This window comes from Lissotriton helveticus, chromosome 4_1 (assembly GCF_964261635.1).
Source record: "Lissotriton helveticus chromosome 4_1, aLisHel1.1, whole genome shotgun sequence".
NCBI lineage: Eukaryota > Metazoa > Chordata > Amphibia > Caudata > Salamandridae > Lissotriton > Lissotriton helveticus.
Genome location: NC_136063.1, coordinates 397,222,915 through 397,242,406, shown reverse-complemented (window position 1 = coordinate 397,242,406; position 19,492 = coordinate 397,222,915). Strand labels below are relative to the sequence as shown.

The following is a 19,492-nucleotide window of genomic DNA, read 5'->3' as shown; positions in this document are numbered from 1 at the left end:
GACTGAGTCTATGCCACTCGGAGGTGAACAGGAGGCATGGAAGAGCAATGACCACTGATGATGGAAGATGCAGGAGTGATGATGGTGACCTTAATGCTGCAGCTGTGAGGAGCAGGCGACGCTGTGGAAGACCAGGAGCCTTTCACAAGCTATCCCATGTCAGAAGTCGAGAATCAGGGGGCTGTGACCAGCTGGAGCACCAACAAGCCTTGACAGCAGCAACAGACGTGGTAATCGATGAAGGAGCAATGTTGGGACCAGCAAGGTCCAAGGGACTCACCAAGTGCAGGAGAGTCGGCGCAGACCCTAATTAAGCAGGGGAGCCCACTGAAGCAAGAGTAGACCCTCAAGAGGACCCACAGGCCCAAGGCACGGGAGTCTCAATAGGACCTCGAGCAGCTCACCAAAGATGAAGGCCCACTGAGTAGAGGATGCAGTGAGGGCGAAGATCTGGAGACTGGAGCTTCTTGTAGCCCGACGATCTCTGGAGTGCAGAGCCCACAAACATTGGCAACGGCAAGTCGACGCTGTGCACAGGGGTTTGGTCCCAGTGATTCCGACGACCGATAATGGCTCAAAATTGCAGAGAAGACGGGTCAGGCCTCCAGGGAGTTGCAGAACCACCACCTGTGTTGCTGGGCCGATTGAAGTCTGTGGGACGTCAGGAGCAGCAGATCGGTCAGCTTTGTTGCGGTGCCTGGAGATGCAGGGGTGTGGCGCCTTCACTCAAAGGGAGATTACTTTGGGTGTCCTTGATGCCCATGGGTCTGTTGAAGAACCTGGATGAAGCACAGACACAGACGACGAAGAAGACTTGCAGAACAGCAAGACCAGGAGCAGCAGGAGTCTTCCGTGATGAAGTCTCGGTTCCAGGCAAAGTCCAAGTGTCCAGATAATCAAAGAGTGACGTGGTTTCAAGCTTGAGTCTTGTCCCACCACGAATCCGAGGACCTACCCACTGGCAAGCCCTTTTATATCCTATGAAAGGGGTTTGGACGACTCAGGGGTCCCTCCCAGAGGAAGCACTGAACAGAGGGGAGGATACTCCTGTGTCCTCTGTCCAGTTTCGCGCCAGAGCAGGAGCTGAGGGCTCCCTGAACTGTTTCTAACTAGAGTATGCAAGGAGAGCACCAAATGTGCCCTTCAAATTAGTCTGGTGGTGCTGGCAAGCGCCCCATCACAGCTCAATACACTAAATCCTGTCTGGGAGGTGATCACACCTCCCTGTGGCAGGAAACATATGGCTTTACCTTCCCCTGCTCGCGCTCAGCTCAGCAGCAGAAGGGCAGAATCGTGTCTGTGTTCGGCAGCTGCACTAGTTTGCAGGCATACTCTGGAAGGCTGTTACCGGGGGCACTGGGGGCTTCCCAAAGGATACCTCCCCCAGTGCAAGTAGTCATACCTCCAATATTGTTACGGTGTTGAGGTATGATTCCAACATTTATGATATCAACCATGCCCAGGTTCGGCACAGCCACTATATAGTTAGCCATCGCCTAATAATGCATGGCCGCTATACATATCAAAATGGCTGACAGCATTTACAAAGTCTGGACAATCGACTCTGGGGTTTGTAGCGGGTGCCCTGCTCATGCAGGGCACCCTCACACAACCTAGCAACCTGCCTTCAGATTGAAAGGCCTGCCTTTGGGATGACTCATAGGTTTTAAGTGTAGTGACCTCAGATAAAAGCAAACCTATATCTGTTGTAAGTGGTTCTAGCACCAGCTTACACAGCGTGCAATGGCAGGCTTGTAGTCACAGTTTCAGTGGTCTCTCACTGGTAGCATAATATATGCTTCAGCCCATGGGAGACCCCTGGTGAACCTTGGCTCTGGGTACCTTCATACCATACACTAGGACTTACAAGGGTACACCAGTAGCAAATTGTGGAGGTACCACAGTACTTACCATGTAAATGTAGGGAGGAAGCACAGTTGCTGGGGTCCCGATTAGCAGGATCCCAGCCATACTAGTAAAGAAAAAACATACTGACACCAGCAAAAAGTGGGGGTAACCCTGAAAGCAGATCCTACTTTCCTTCAGCAAGGAATACCATTTAACACCAGTAGTTTTATGTGTTGTACTGCCTCTTATGTCTTATGCTCTCCAGATCTCGATGATCTTGAGCTTGCACATATGATATGACTCCTGATACCATATGTGAGGCGTCTGTAGTGGTAGTCACTGTTGGAGTTGGTGATATGAAGAGTCTTCCTGTTATATTCATCTTGTTCCAGCACACCATTTCTTCCTACATTCTTTGCGTGACAGCCACTAGATGTTCCCAAATCTCTGTAGCTTGTTACCACTGGTTCTGGACTCATTCCTGTATTGGTCTCAAATGTAGCCTTGCATGTGGTATTAGCAGAATGCAGGAAGCCATCATTCCCAGTATCTTCCCTACAGAGACTGATGCTTCGAGTATTAGCAAGCTTCTTGTGTTATTACCATTATCTCCATTTTGCCAGGGCACACCTGGTTGATCACTTTACAGGGCACTCTCTGTATTGCCTCTTTCTGTAACAGTTCCCTCACCTCTCGTCATAGTCTGCCCTTTTCTTCTCTTGTATGGGTGCTTTCCTTTGATTCTCATCCTGGTTGGTGTGTGACCAATTCATTGCAATTAGCAGTGTTGGACGATGTTGAGTATCCACTTGTCTAGAGTGATCTCCCTCTAGTCCTGGAAGAAGACTCCTGTCCTCCGCAGCACAGGTGGTGTTTGTGGTTGGGAGTTTAGGCTTTCTAAGTCACATGCTAGTGGATGTAGCTGCCCCTCTCAGTGGCTCTCCTTTGCCTTTTGCTTGCCTACAAAAGGGCAGTCTCTGTGGCACTTGGTATTGCCACTGTTGTGTCTCCACCTTGCTTGTACTTTTGAGGCTCTGGTGTGTAGATACACTTTGAAAGTCCCCTCTTCCCACCGCTCTGCTCGTGGGTGTACTTACTCATCTCTGTTGCCCTCTAAACTGCAGGGCTTCCATTGGTTTTGCCAAATCATTCTATTTCTTCAGCTCTTACAGTGTATGGTCCACTGTGCTCCCAAAAAGGTGTTCCTCATTGAAAGAGGTTTTAATAATATTGGCTTGAACTTCAATTTTGAAGCCCGACACCCACTGTCCTGCATGCTTTCGTAGGGTTGTCCCTACCAACATTTGTCTGCTTGCTGTGTCTAATGCCGATTTAAAACAGGTGTTGGCAATATTCTTCTCTTCCTCTGTGAGGTATGCTGCTCTCCTCCTGATATTGCTTTGGGCAGTGTTGCATTAGCTCTGCTATCTCTTCTCAGTCATTGTAAGCATATCTGTTGAGCAGGGCATTACAGTTTGCGATGCACCATTGGGTCACTGCTCCCCTTTCCAACTTCCTCCCCACCATATCCATACTCTTGCTCTCCTTATCTGAAGGTAGTTCACATGTAGTTGGAGGTAGTTGGCCTGCTTGCCCATTTCCTTGTGGTGGCTGCGATGATGGAATCTGCTGGCAAATTACCTCTGATGTATGCAGGGTCCTTCGAGGAGTGCTTGTACTCTTGTACTTCTTTTCGGCCCTGGGCGTCACTGACTTGCAGGTTCCTTGAAGGCTTTTCTCCCCTCGTCCGGGAGCATGGGCAAATATTGACTTTTAATCTGTGAGGGTAGTAGTGTCTGTAGTAAAAAGCATGTTTGAGACTTCTCCTCAATCAATTGGACACCATACTTGTCTGCTGGCCTCTTGATTAGTTGGTTGTATATGCCAATTTCATCTGGAGGCAAATGCCTCGACAAGTATATGTCTATTCCCTCCTCGGGTGAATCAGCGTTGGGGTTCTGCCATTGTGCCTCAAGGCATTCCGACCCTTTGGGATCCTGAAATAGACCCTGGGACTCTGGATCCTCTTTCTCATAGAAGATCTCCTGAACCTTTTCTTCCTGTGACTCTGTGGTTGATTGGAGGTTCTAGTTCCCCCGAGTCTTTGTCCTCTTGTGTGTGCTCCTTCGAAGCTTTGGACGGAATTCGGAAATCTCAGAGAGATGTGTCGAAATCCTTCTTTTACTGAAGGATCGCTGCCATTTCGGCCTTGGGACGCCTTTTCTTCCACTCAATCGCACGCTCTTCAGTGGTGAGTGTTTACGTCCATTTCTTTTTTTGACGTTGAGGGCTCCTTGTCCATGTTTCAGGTGCACCTTTCGGAACTTTTTCTCAACTTCACTTGTCCTTCAACACCGGCTTCTTTTCAGCAGCACTTCCACCTGTGGTACCCTTTTTGTTGACCCAAGGGGCTCTTTCAACATCGGCTTGCCTTCAGTCATCGAGACCTTCGGTGCCAAGGTAGATTTTCAGGCTCTAGATTCCGGTGTTCAAGACTCGCCCACATTCTACTTCTTCATTGTTACCTGCCGCCGCTTCTTTTTGTGTTTTCTGTGTTCCCGTTTGAAGTCCATGACTTCCTCTTTGAGAAAAGAGCCCTCTCCCTCAGTTCCTTTGGTGATGTTGCCCTCCTCCTTGCTCGACAGACCCAGGTCTCTCAGCGACAGTTTCTTCTGCCCCTGCATGTCAGTGTGCTTGCCTTTGTTTCTCCCTTACCCTTAAGGTTTGGCATTTGAATTCTGGAAGGCCTTGTAGTTCTCTGTGCTGTGGTCTCTTTGTAGGCTAAGATTGCACACCTGATGATTGTCCTTCTGGGCAAACTTGTTGTGATACGCTGGGCAGAAGCTAAAAGGTGCGTTCTCCATATCACTTGGAGCAGGGGGGGGCTCCCTGTCCATGCATTCTCTGGTCTTGCTTCGAGGCGTAGTCTCTTACTTCCTTTGATTCTCCGTGAGGAGGACAAACTGACTGGATTGTTCACAAATCGGACCTCTTTCGATCAGTTTCTCTACGGAACTTCGACCCTCTCCTCCACAATCCTTCGAAATATCCTTCTTCTGTCAACAATTGGAAAGCCTTCAGCCAATGCTTCCAGACCCAACGGTGGAAAAAAGAACCTGAAGATGGTGCCCACGCATCAAGGTTTGTGGAAAGGGGCATATGACGTCCGGAGCGGTTAGACTAAGTTCCAAATGGCGAAGACCGACTACGCCTAAAAGATTAAATTAAAAAAATAAAATGGAAAGAGACGAGGGACCGATCTACATGATTAAAGTTCCTGACCTAACCACTAGATGGCGAAATAATGCATAGCATGTGAATCCAGAAAAGATTCATGCTGCAAAACTGAAGTGTTACCAGCTGTAGACCAAGAATACACACCATGCAACAAGCTCTGCAGCCCAGTTCCAGACTCAGCCCACTTTAACATCAATCTACCACCAAGCCGATGCCTCCAACAACAAGCATTTGCAATGCAATAGGTCTCGTATTAGGAAAGTTAGAGCTATTGGTATTGTAAATGACACATTTTTTATTTAGGTTTTGTTTTTGAAAATAGCGAAATTAATAGCTTTCTCATTTACAATGCCAATAGTTATAACTCTCGCAAATGTGACACCTATAGCATTTGTAATGCAATATGTGTTGTATTTACGTGACTTACATGTATTGATATTACAAATAACAATGTTTTTTAATTTTTTTAAATAATACTTAAATAAAAGTTAATATAATTTATAATGGCAATAGCTTAAACTTTTGTAAATAACATTTGTGATGATTATGTTCAGTGTATTTTATTGTGATGAAAATCCAAGAACATATGTCAAATATTAACATCTTTTTGTTACATTTGTAATAAAGCTTGAAACATTGAGATAACATATTTGAACCAGTTGTTTTTGAATGGTTGCACAGATTGATGCTGTGGTGGGGCTCAGTGATGTTGTGGTGCCACTGAGTGATGCTGTGGTGGTGCTGAGTGATGCTGTATGCTATTCTATGTTTTGTTTTGCTATCCTATGTTTTGTTTTGTTATGCTATGCTATGCCGTTTTGTTATGCTATGCTATGTTTTGCTATGCTATGCTATGTTTTGCTATGCTATGCTATGTTTTGCTATGCTATGCTATGTTTTGCTATGCTATGCTATGTTTTGTTGTGTTTTATTATGCTATGCTTTGTTATGCTATGCTATGTTTTGTTGTGTTTTATTATGCTATGCTTTGTTTTGCTATGCTATGTTTTGTTGTGTTGGTATGCTATGCTGTGTTTTGCTATGCTATTATGTTTTGTTATGTTTTGTTCAGCCATGCTATGTTTTGTTAAGCTATGCTGTTTTGTTGTGTTTTGTTATGTTTTGTTGTGTTTTGCTATGCTATGTTTTGTTATGGTATGTTTTGTTGTGTTTTGTTATGCTATGTTTTGTTGTGTTTTGTTATGCTATGCTATGTTTTGTTGTGTTTCGCTAGGCTATGCTTTGTTATGCTATGCTATGTTTTGTTATGCTATGCTATGTTTTGCTCTGCTATGCTTTGTTATGCTACTTTTTTATGCTATGCTATGCTTTGTTGTGTTTTATTATGCTATGCTTTGTTTTGCTATGCTATGTTTTGTTATGCTATGCTATGTTTTGCTGTGTTTGGTATGCTATGCTGTGTTTTGCTATGCTATTATGTTTTGTTAAGCCATGCTATGTTTTGTTGTGTTTTGTTAAGCTATGCTGTTTTGTTTTGTTATGCTATGTGTTGTTGTATTTTGTTATGCTATGTTTTGTTATGTTATGCTGTTTTGTTATGCTATGTTTTGTTATGCTATGCTATGTTTTGTTATACTATGTTATGCTATGCTTTGTTATGCTATGCTTTGTTTTGTTATGCTTTGTTTTGTTATGCTATATTATGTTTTGTTGTGTTTTGCTATGCTATGTTTTTTATGCTATGCTGTTTTGCTCTGCTATGCTTTGTTATGCTCTGCTATGTTTTGTTGTGTTTTATTATGCTATGCTATGTTTTTTATGCTATGTTTTGTTATGCTATGTTTTGTTATGCTATGTTTTGCTATGCTATGCTAAGCTTTGTTTTGTTATGCTATGTTGTGTTTTGTTATGCTTTGCTATGTTGTGTTTTGTTATGCTATGCTAAGCTTTGTTTTATTATGCTATGTTGTGTTGTGTTTTGTTATGCTATGCTATGTTGTGTTTTGTTATGCTATGCTATGTTTTGCTATGCTATATTTTGTTATGTATGCTATGTTTTGTTATGTTATGGTTTGTTGTGTTTTGCTATGTTTTGTTATGCTATGGTTTGTTGTGTTTTGCTATGTTATGCTATGCTTTGTTTTGTTATGCTTTGTTTTGTTATGCTATGTTTTGTTATGCTATGCTAAGCTTTGTTTTGCTATGCTATGTTGTGTTTTGTTATGCTATGCTTTGTTGTGTTTTGTTATGCTTTGTTGTGTTTTGTTATGCTATGCTATGTTTTGTTATGCTATGTTTTGTTATGCTATGTTTTGTTATGCTATGTTTTGTTATGCTATGTTTTGTTATGCTATGCTTTGTTATGCTATGTTTTGTTATGCTATGCTTTGTTGTGTTTTGCTATGTTTTGTTTTGCTATGCTATGCTTTGTTATGCTATGTTTTGTTATGCTATGCTTTGTTGTGTTTTGCTATGTTTTGTTTTGCTATGCTATGCTTTGTTATACTATTCTATGTTTTGTTTTGCTATGCTTTGTTTTGTTATGCTATGTTTTGTTATGCTATGTTTTGTTATGCTATGGTATGTTTTGTTGTGTTTTGTTATGCTATGCTTTGTTATGCTATGCTATGTTTTCCTATCCTATGCTTTGTTTTGTTATGCTATGCTATGTTTTGTTATGCTATGCTATGCTGGTGAGGGTGAGTGAGGGTGGGTGAGTGAGGGTGGGTGAGTGAGGGTGAGTGAGGGTGGGTGAGTGAGGGTGGGTGGGTGTGGGTGGGTGAGGGTGGGTGGGTGAGTGAGGGTGAGGGTGAGTGAGGGTGAGTGTGTTAGAGCGAGGGTGAGAGGGTTGTGAGGTTGTGTATCCTATGTTTTTTTTGTTATGCCATGCTATGTTTTGTTATGCTATGCTAACGAGGGTGTATGAGGGTGAGTGAGTGAGTGAGGGTGAGTGAGGGGGTGTGAGGGTGAGGGCAAGGGTGTGATGGTGTGTGAGGGTGAGAGGGTTGGGATGGTGAGGGTGTGTGAGGGTGATATTCTCCCAAACCCTGATGTGCTGACCTCCTGATTAACACTCGACAATGAGTGGCGGAAAAGTGAATCAACCAATATGTGCACTATGTGCAGGAAACAAAATTGTAGAAGTGCCAATATAAGAACGGTCAGCAAGAGTCCTAGTGCTACAATATGGCACTGAACCATATCAAATCAGTCAACTCAACATGGCCTAGTATGTAATAATGTGACCAAAACCCAGTGTCACAATAAACAAAAAAAGTGCCATCCATTAAGCCATCATTAACAACCGAAAATGTGGGAAAAGTAAAAACGTGTCGCAGTGCTTCCACGTGGTAATATAGGGCTCAAGCATGCATAATCGTGAAACTAAAAAGAAACGGGTGCATAGGCACTCGCATTACGATGTCAAACGGTAAACGCGAACTGCGCTGGTCATGCGAAAGTGTTTCCAAGTCGGAGCGTTAATGCTGCAAAGAAACAATGATAAATGAAACGTCACACTCTGTATTGCAAAGTGAGAGTGCTAACTCATGGATATGACAATTACGTCAAGAAGCGCACGGCTGACAAATGTGCGGAGCACCTTTTCAGTACTGAAACAACATTTGTAACGTCAGGCGTGTCGAGACGTGCGAGCCAGGCAGAGTGTTCGGAAGTGAAGAAACGCAATAATAAACGACTGCATTGCATAATCGAGGCAGTAGTACAATATCTACCAAGGCACTAGTTACCTTGCACAACGGCAGAGTCGCCTCTCTGGCGTGGTGTCTCCGTCAGCATGCTCAACACATAGCATCAATTGTTCTTCTAAATGAACCACATAGTGAAACCCTAACATGACCGGTAAGTGAACAGAAAATGTGACAGAAATATACCAAATACTCCGGTTGTGACAGTGTCTCATCTGAATAGTTCAACTGGAGAAGCTAAGGGCACGGTATGCCTGGAGAGAGGTCTGCCGTCCTGGGCAAGAGCCAGTTTAGGAGAAAGAAAAACGAGATCTCTATAAAACTCTGCTCTATCAAAGGCGTTTAGTGTCTACGTAAATCATTTATTTTAGAAATTAGCGAAGGGAAAACGAAATTACATAAGCACAAACATTGCAATTATGCTCATTTAAAATGTGCATTTGTTTGTATTCAGGGTAGATTCATTCAGATTTAAAAAAACGTAATACCCGATCTGGAAGGCAATATACTATAGCATGTTTTAGAGAACAGCAACGTGCAGAGGCATGTACAGTTCAGTTTGTGTAAGTGAAACTGGTACAGCAAGCCTCTATCAGCACGGTACAGAAAATATCGATGAGAATTAAAGCTAGGTTGCTGGCCGCGTTTCTGGCAGGGAGCTCATTTGAAAGGCTGAGACAAATTTGAAGTGCTTGAGCCCGAGTTAACGTAAAGTAAGCACATTAGTTTTGCCCTGAATTTTTAAGAATGACAACAGAATACTTCAAAATGGTTTTTGAAAAGCGAGCAGAAAGATTAATTATCGTAACTCTGCTTGTCATCACGTGCAGGCGCAGAAAGAAACCAAAGGAAACAGATACGTCTAGATTTAAATCACTTAAATGCACAATAGACCAGGCCAGTTTTGGAAAGCCCGGGTCCGCTGCTGGCACCTCTGTCTCTTAGGAAAGGGGGAGGGGATGCTATTGTTTCCTGCTCAGCCCCCTGCAAACACCTCAAAGAGTTACACAACGAAACAAGTACTCGAAGTCCACCTAATTAATCACACCACAACGAATACCAACACCCAATACGAAGCCAATCAGAAGCAATGTGGACTGCAACTCAGGAAGCAGCTTCCTTACGTCATAAGAAGATTGAAGTGACTAAGACAGCTCCTAAAAAATCACCAAAAGATTTACAAAACTATGGAAACTGAATTAAATATAAAACAAGCAGCAATATCGAGGTGGTGGGGGGTTAAGGGGTAGGGAGAGACGGCTGGGCAGGCTGCGATGGGCTGGTGGGAGGAGAAATGCGAGTGAGTCAGGGAGGGGGTGGGCAGGCTGATTAGCTGCGGAGCGGATCTCTTTGAAGGAAAGCAATTAGGGGGGAGGTGGGAGGGAGGCTGATAGGCAGAAGGCTCGGGGCAGATGTCAGATTAGAGGGAGGGGGTGGGCTGCCTGCAACTCGAGTGACCATATGGAGAGGGAAGGGGGGTGGGCTGCCTGCTGGGAGAAGCTTGTGTGCCTTTGATGATCGAATGCAAGCTCGTGCACGAGGAGCTTGTGGTCACGTGATTTCACGTGAACTGTTGAAAATCCTCATCGTAAAAAGTCAGCTTTGTGGATGGACAGCTAAAGGTCTCTCTACGAGACCTAAAAAGGTGCACTCAGTTGATCTAAGCACTGGTGAATTTTGGACTAGCATGTACTCACTCCAGCAAATCACCATTATAGTTTGTTCAACATACGTCGTTGCAAAATGGCAGCCATGGTGCGTAAAAGACCACCACAATACTACTGTATTTTTCACCTATTGAGTGTCTCAATCTTATATCCAGCTGTCGCTGTTACCAATCCGACCCCTCCAACAATCCGGAGCGCACATCTAATTTTAAGCTGTGTTTAACTTTGGACAAGTGTGCAGGCTAAGCCTATTCACTATTATAACGCTCGTTGTCGCAAAATGGTGACCATAGTACAATCTATAAAAAAAAGGGAAAAAAGTCTACCACAACAATACTGCTTCGTCTATGCATTGCTACATCATCACAATGCTCTTTGTTGCAATACTGCTTTATCATCACCACAATAATGCTCTAGCTTGCTCCCACCAAGTCACTAAATAGTTGACTAAGTGTCAAGGTCACAGACTTCCTTGCTAGCTTATATCCAGAGGACAATTACACTGATGGAAGCTCTCCAAAGTTTTGCAAATATTGGGGATGCTGTAATAAACTTACTTTTCCACTCAGTCTCTAGGCTCATCTGAATCTTGAGAGCGATCACATCCACAACTAAGAGAGCTCTACTTTCTGATTAGACGAGTTCAGTAAAATTAGGCTTTAGGTGTTAACAAGTGCTAATAACTTATCACAAGCAGAGTTACAACCTGCAATCGCATAAACATACACCAGGCCTGTCACGTCAATAAGATGACAGAAATCTAGCCTTAAACGAACGGAAGCTGAACGACCAAATCTCGAATTCACGATCAAAAACAAAACCGGTTATCTGATTGAGACATCTAGTCGCAGATTCCTTACCTTTGATTTCCCGAGGCGTTAAACAGGATTTGGAAGGGTTTTCTTTAAACAATAACCCTGCGCACTGGTAGGTGGCATCGAACCGGCTCTGTGTGACGTCAACATCAACCGCGCCGGAAGTGACATTCACACCACCTCGGCGTGCTGACGTCCATTCTTTTCTTTCTGCGCCAGTCCCTCGCTGGTCCGTGAAGAGGGCTACTCTCTGTGACTTTTTGACAGGATTTTTTCGACTTTTTGTCTACCTCCTTTTTGGTGTGTAGAAATCATGTTGAGGAAGCCTCAGGTTTCAAGCCGTGCATTGCCTGTCACCGTGCCATGTCAGTGTCGGACCGGCGTTTGGTTTGTTTTTGGTGACTGGACCGTGACCATGACTCCAGTCATGTCCGACTGCTGGACCAGGGCTCCAAAGGCTTTGAGGCAGCAGTCTCTAAAGCTCCTTGCTGCCTGGCAGTCGATAATGTGTCTCCTCAGAGGTCACAGTCGTAATCGAGAGGAAGGTCCGGGCACCGCACCAGGAGTCCAAAGTCCTCTTTGTCCCACTCAAAATCGTGAGGACATTCAGGCAAGAAGCACAAAAAACAAAAAGTCAAAGCATGCTTTGACTTCTCCCCATCCATCGGCCGAAGTGACGGAGGAGCCTCGGCGTTGAAGTCCTTGTTCACCAGAACCTGCATCTGAGTCAGCTTCGCACCTCCTCACTTTTCCAAGAGCTGGAGTGTCCCTTGCTCAAATTAAAGAATTTTATGCGGCCATGTGCCTCAATTTTCAGCCACCAGACCTCTCCGTTGTGCCTTTGGGCCCCGCAGGGTCGGGGGTGTGTGCATCCAGTTCCATGCTGGCAGCTTCTGCCCCGGCTCCAATGGCCTCTCCTAGATTCAGACGTAGATGCAGACCAGCGCCGTTTGTGCCATTGCAACTGTCCCCGATGCCGTCGGCGTCTGCCCCATTCTGAATCCAGATTACCCAGAGCCAATATTACATCGACCAACACGGATTCCAGCACCGCGTCCTAGGTCAATTCCTGAGCCTTATTCTGAAGGGCTAGGAGTGGGAGAAGATTGAGAGGGGCCGCTGGAAGACCAGCCTTACATGGAAATGGACTGGTATGAGGAATTGGGTGAGGCCAGTAGACTGGACACTTTTCCATATACTGGTATCCTTTCTCCCCCTACCGTGGCTACAGAGGAGGGAGCGTCCTATGGTATTGTGGTGTAAAGGGCAACTGAGATCCTTGACCTTCAGATTCCCTCAGTGGCGGACAAGACAAAAATCTTGACCGCTGGGAGTTTCCTCCTCAGAACCCTTGCTCCCATTTAATGATTCCCTCTCAGACGTCCTACCAGGAGCATGGTCCAACCCCAGCACTGGGGTTCCTGTGAACAGGATCATTTCCAGCCACCACCACCACCACCACCCTGCCCCGGGCAATCCAAAGTTCTGTACATACCCTCCCCATCCTGTAGAACTTGGTATTCCAAGCCTCTACGTCCCATGGCGCTTTCACTTCTGCTCCCCTTACTGAGAATCCAACAGGCTTGACAGTGGGGCAAGAACATCATCTCTTCTGCCAACCTTGCATTTCGGTCAGTGAACACTGCTTGCTTATTGGGCTGTTATTCTGACACTCTGTGGGAAACGGTTGTGCAAGTGCTGCCAAAGGCTCCGGAGTAGGCCCGGACCATCCTTTCCCAAACAGTGTCAGATTGGAAAGATGCAGCAAAGTTCACCATTAGGTGTGATTTAAACACAACCGACTCGCTGGGCAGATCGATTTAATCGAAGTGGCTATTAGACGCCATGCCTGGTTGAGAACATCTGGATTTTCGGGGGTGTCCGGGCCTCACTCATGGACATGCCCTTTGATGGCACCCGTCTCTTCAGAGACCAGGCAACCACAGCGCTGGAGTGCTTTAAGAACTCACGGGCTACGGCCAAGACCTTGGGCCTCTCAGTGGCCACACATCTCCAGTCTGCCTTTCGCCCCTTTGATGGGAACGGAAGGGGCGAACAGCCGCTCCAGCCATATCCCAGCCATCAAGCAGCTTGCAAGCCACGAGTAACGCAATGATTGTGTGGCCACGGGTGCAGATCTTTACGATCTTTGCGGGTTGGGCGGCCAAAGGGTTTGAGGAAGACCCCTCTCACTTCCCCAACCAGATCTCACAGTAGTGACAGATGCGTCACTTCTGAGATGGGGCGGCCATCTGGGAGAGGTAATCAGAGGGCTCTGGTGGAATCCAGACTCCACATCAACAAGCTGGCGCTCCGAGCGATCATTGAAAGCCTTAGCGAATCACGAATGGCGTCTCCATCCGGAGCTGGCATGGTGGCACAAAGTCTCTTTCAGCAGTGGAGAGAACCTTGGTTAGATCTCTACGCTTCTGCTGAGAAGGTGTAATGTCAGCAGTTTTGCACGCGGGAGTTTCCATGGTGTCTCACTCGCAGATGCTTTTCTTCTTGAGTGGAGCTCAGGCCTCTTGTGCTCCTTTTTGCCCAAAAAGAGCATTGTCGTTCTACCTTGACCGCACAAAAGAGTTCCGGGTGGATGGCCAATTCTTTGTGGGGTATGTTGGTGTGAAGAAAGGTCGGGCGGGGCAGAAAAAGGCCAATCTCAAGATGGATTGTTCTCTGCACCAAGATATGCTACACTTTGGTGAAAAAACAGGCTACTGCACGCTTAAAAGCTCATTCCACCAGAGCTAAATCTGCTACCACAGCATTAACACGTGGAGTCCCAGTCCTTGACATCTGCCAGGCAGCAATGTGGCCAATCCTGCTCACGTTCACCAAACACTACTGCTTGGATAGTCTGGTGTGCAGGGACAGGCATTTCGCCTACTCGATTCTTTAGGACTTCTTAGTTTAGAATTTGTCCGCAGCCCTCCACCAGGGATGGTATTGCCCGGGTATGTATTCCAAGGTAAGTAATCTGCTGCTAGATAACTCTATTAGGTGGACAAGTTACTTACCTTTGGTAACTCCTTATCTGGGAGAGACATGATCTAGCTACAGATTAGTTACCAACCCACCCACCCATCCTCCCTGCACCACAGACAAGTTTCTAGAGTCAAGGTTGTTACCTTTGAGGGCCCTAGTTTTTAAACAATGGTGTCAGTACTTTTCATGGCTCTGCCTTTCTGGCGTGGAAAGTCTTGAACAGTAATTGACTTCAGTGCGTCAAGGTGGCACCTATGTAGGTGACACGGACATTATTTCCGACACGGATACTTCCACTGGTGCCACTTACCAGTATGTAGGGGTATTGATCAAAGAACAATCTTCTGGATCCAGTTTGACGCCTGGGAAATTCAAAGGTAAATAATCTGTGGCTAGATTAGGTCTTTACCAGATATGGCTAATGTGAAATTGTGACGCTGTACAATTAAAGATGCACCTCTGCACATGATTGTCAACAGAGAAAGCCAAATAACCTTCTAGTTCCTCACTAACAATCAACATACTTACCTTAAACTAACTGCCTAACAACAATTTAACAATAAGCTCACAATGTCAGTACTTATAACCCACTAATTTGCTCCTAAAAATATATACTGTGTTCGTATAACAAACCATTTTTATCTGTTGAACATCCTTACATCTGGCAATAAAATCACATTTCAAAATCAATACCACATAAACCAACTCCACATTAACTAACCAATTCTAGCTCCACTAACGAGTGTACCAAACCAAACTCGGCTTTACACGCAGTTTAGCAGTGAAAGCACACTAGATACAATGACACTAACTTAGCCAAATGTTTACATTCTTATACTCTTACCAAAAGGACTTAATGTTGTTACTTCTCTCGAGAGCCACTCTTTAAAAGGCCTTACTATCTGTGGTCATATTTTGTTTGTTTAACACTCTGCCACTTCCATCCATTCTTTCAGCTCACATAGGTTTTAGCTGAAAACAGAATACCTCCTCCCTGAGTGGGAGTTGTAGCCCACACCCCTACCTTGATACAGTCGCAGAGTGTTGGCCGGAATGCACAAGCTATTCTTTTTCTCTTAAACCCACTGAATCATAGAATTTCACACACATCGTGAGATACAGTTGCATAAAAGTACACTTGTATGTGCTTCACACATACATTACAATTCACTCACAGAAAGTCACGTAAAGAATCTCAATACACAAAATATCAAATCAACAGCATATCATACACACACCAAACCAACACCAGTATTACTTGAGGACACACACCCACCACCATTGTCTATTGATTATCACCATGCTTACAGTCGGGCACTCCACTCCCTTCTCTAGTCTGGCCAGATTGGCATCCATCTACAAGTTATTACTTTTGCTTGAAACAGGGTGTGGGGATAGTGAGTAAGTTGCATCTACAAGCAACATTGAATGCAAGGCTGAGAATATGTTTTAGGAGGGCACTGTGGTTTCACCCAATGCTAACAATGACTTATACCTAATATTCTTGTTTTGGCAGATATGTTACTACCTTATTGTTCTCTCTGTTATTTCATTGTGTAGATGTATTCACTTCTACATACCTAAACACATACATTTAAGTTCCCCTTCTTTTGTAATCTATTAAAGTAATACATGGGGTGCTTTAAAACTAGTACACCATAGTCTGTCTCTGTGGTGGCTCAGTAGTATAATGCATCGTTGTACAGATCAAAGTTTAACAGATTGAACGTAGGTTCGTATGCAGCAGACACTGAGGTCGATAAAATAAGCAGATAAAGCACGTAAACATGTTGTCTACAGCAAACTGCTCCTGCTCCAAATGAACACTTTACAAAGTAGACTTGTGTTTTTCTTCTCTCTCCTTGGAGTGCTTAAGATAAGAAGTGATGCTGTTTTATAGAAGTTGCTTTTAAAAATTTACCAGCAAAACTCTTTCTGTTGTCATTCTACTAGGTGATCTTGGAAATGCGATCAAATTCCCTTTGTTGGAACCCCATGGAAGCGTTCATGTTTACTGCAGCAAATGAAGACTACAAGTGAGTTACTTTTAAACTTTAATTTTAGAGTAATAATGTTATTTATTGAAAAATAAAACTTGTCATGTGTTCACTGAATTTAATTCTAAATACATTTCCCATTTGTATATTGTTCTAAATCCCAGTCACAAGGATGTTCGGCATTTCATATCGCCTGACAAAACAAATAACCAATCACTAATGTTTAGAAAGGCAAAATGTAGCAACATCCTGATCACCCCCAGTTGCCTAGTAAGGACAGTGATGAAAGTCCTATTCTCCGACCATAGATACTTTTGCTGGGCAGTGGGCATGCTTACCAACCTATACGATGCACAAGCCATTTGAGACAGCCTTCTTGTCTCTCCCAGTAGCTACCAAGAACAGTCACGTACAACTCCTTTAAGTAGACACCTTTACCTAACCATAATAACCTACACATTCATAAAACATACAACTGATAGCACAATCTTCTCAAGCTGAATCAGACTGTGGAATGTGATGGAAACCTCAGGCCATTTGGTTTGTCACTATCAAAGTGCTACTGTGGCATACCAATGGCACATTGTGATCTATGCAAAAGAAATCGAATAATCCACCATTACACAACATAGCAATCGCAACACCAAATCTTCTGCACTGTAACCTGGATAGACCATTCCTTGTAAGTGCAGACCCTTGAACAGTAACAGATCTTCAGGATGACTCTGACAAATAACTCATCCCTACAATAAGTTTTTGAACCTCACTCCCTTACATCTTGTGCTACAAAACCTTTGAAGCAGTTGCATGCAAAAAATATTTAACTTCACAATTCTGCTACACTAGTTCACTTATCTACACATCCGACAGTGAGATAACGCATTTTAATAACTTCTGACTGCACTGACCTAATGATATTGCAACCAACAATCCACCCTGTATGTGGAAGGAAAGGCATATATGCGACTGTGGTGTTAGTCAGTATGATGATGCAACGGTAACAAATTGGTTATGACGAATGCCTATTTAAGGCAGATTTCCCCTTGTAATCAGCTAGGATGGATACTCCATACCACTTTTCCCCTCCCAATCACCTCTGTGTGTACTTCTCTTCAGCTCCTTTTCTTGTGGCCTTTTTGGTCCTGTTTTTCTTATATATATGCGCGATGTTTTGGCATAATTTAAACACACGAGTGGCCTCACAGCCCACTGGAGGGCTTGAAAAACAAACATAATTTTGGAATGAAAAACGGAAAACAAAAGACTACTAAAATCGGACCCCACTAAAAACAAAATTGAATGACGAACTACAATACCCAGCAATCAGTGAGTAAACTTGGCATCTTGGGAATGAAGGACTCTATAAGCAGTGGGATGCACTACTTCCGGTTTTTAAAATTGCCATTTCCCCTTGAAGAAGTTACAGCAAGCAACGAAACGCGTTGGGACAGCTAAATGAAGGGGCTACAACTGTGTTTTCAGCCAATAAAAGGTTGTACCTAAACATCGTGGAGTGGCGTTTCTATAGTACCGGGGCACTTGGTTGAAATAAATAAGCGGCAGGCTCCGAGCCGCAAAAGGAATGCACCGCCTAGAAAGAGGTCTGCGAGGTCGTTACTGGAAACACCTTGCTGGCGCGATGTTTTGGCATAATTTAAACACACGAGTGGCCTCACAGCCCACTGGAGGGCTTGAAAAACAAACATAATTTTGGAATGAAAAACGGAAAACAAAAGACTACTAAAATCGGACCCCACTAAAAACAAAATTGAATGACGAACTACAATACCCAGCAATCAGTGAGTAAACTTGGCGGTTGGCTCCCGAAGAGCTGCAGGGAGCGCACCCGGCCTTTCGGTGACTCTCCTTTCCGCACCGGATGTCGACTGCCGACGATCAGCCGTGAGACCTGTTGCCTTTGGTGGTCGGACTGCACTCGGAGGTGGAGGGGAAGTGGCGGAGAACGAAGTGGCTAAGATGGCGGATGGCGCCTCGGAGTGCGCCCCTCCCGGGGACGGAGACACCGCTGAATTTGAGAACCCCGGACTTCGGCTACATGGGGAGACGCTAACGCGTAGCCATGTGCTGGTTGCACTGGTTGCCCTGCGGATTGCTCTGCTCCGGAACTCCCGGGACTTGGAGGTACGGATCGCTGCCATTGCTGATCCGCCATTTTGTGGCGTAGTGGCTTTCCCCTGAGTTGGTGCCGCTGAATCTCCTTCGGTCGCTGTACCAGGTTCCCCGGCTGAGTCTACAGTTTTGAGGGTGCGAATGGATCTGGCTCCTGTGCTGCGGTGCTTCCCGCATTCTGTGCTTTCCTTTCCGTGCTTTGCAGACCTGTTTTTGGACTTGGACTGGTTGGTGGTCGGGGTATTGTTGCATTTTGGCCGCCACTGTGCATCGTCGGTTGTTTCTTGGTGGCTGCGACGATGTTGTGCGACGGCGCTGCCTGCTCCGCCTGGAAGGATTGAACTTTTTGTATCGACCTGTCTCCTGACTGCGAGGCTGTTTCGCAGTTCTACTATTCACAGAAGTGGCCAGGGGTGACCTTGCTTGGGTCATGGAGGGACTTTTTGCTGGTTAATGGTGACTTAAGGACAAGTCTTGTGGGGCTGTTACTGATTGCGTTTTGGGCGCTCGCTGCTCTTTGTACTTTCTATGGCCTCTGTCTCTATGATTTCAGATGCGGGGGTCAGGGGGACTGGGTATCTGAATCGCCGGCTCCTCTCCTCATTCTCATTCTTTTTCTTTATTGTCTTCTTCTTTCTTTCTTTATTTCCTTTCTTTAGGGTGACTCTGGGGCGACAGGCACGCTGTTAGTGGGGTAGGCCATAGCCATTACGGTGATGTAGGGTGGCGGGTGTTGGAGGGGTTTTGTTGTTTTAGTTTGTTTTGTTCTATGGTCCTTTTCTCTCTTTCTTCCCCAGGGGGTTGGCTATATCTTCTTCTTACATCTTTTTTCTGTTAGGCATCTGCACGTGTCTCTTCTTTCTGTCTTGTACGGGTGGGTTTTTCACACGATGTTTTTGCTCAATTGCTAGCCATTGTTTGACCTTTACTCCTGGCCTGCCTCCGGCGGGCGTAGGGTGCTTTCGGCCTTATTGCTTCTCATCGATTTTTGTTTGCATGGAGAGGTACGCCTGTCCCGTCTCTTCTTGTTTATTGTGTAGTGTGATGCCTTTGTTGATATAGCCGCTGCCTCCTCTCAATATTATAAAAATGAAACCTCTTTTATCCTTGTGTTTCGCTGTGCTGCGACCACGTACTAAGACTAT

The 19,492-nt window shown here is 44.9% G+C and overlaps 1 protein-coding gene across 2 annotated transcripts in view; it reads left to right on the top strand.

The window, feature by feature from the left end:
- The window catches only part of DCAF13 (DDB1 and CUL4 associated factor 13), a 383,567-nt gene that overhangs the window by 198,774 nt on the left and 165,301 nt on the right, over positions 1-19,492 (top strand). For both annotated transcript variants that reach the window (XM_078686899.1, XM_078686900.1), the window contains exon 7: positions 16,174-16,256. In XM_078686899.1, coding sequence (XP_078543025.1) covers positions 16,174-16,256 — 83 coding nt within the window. The remainder of the gene's footprint in view (positions 1-16,173; positions 16,257-19,492) is intronic.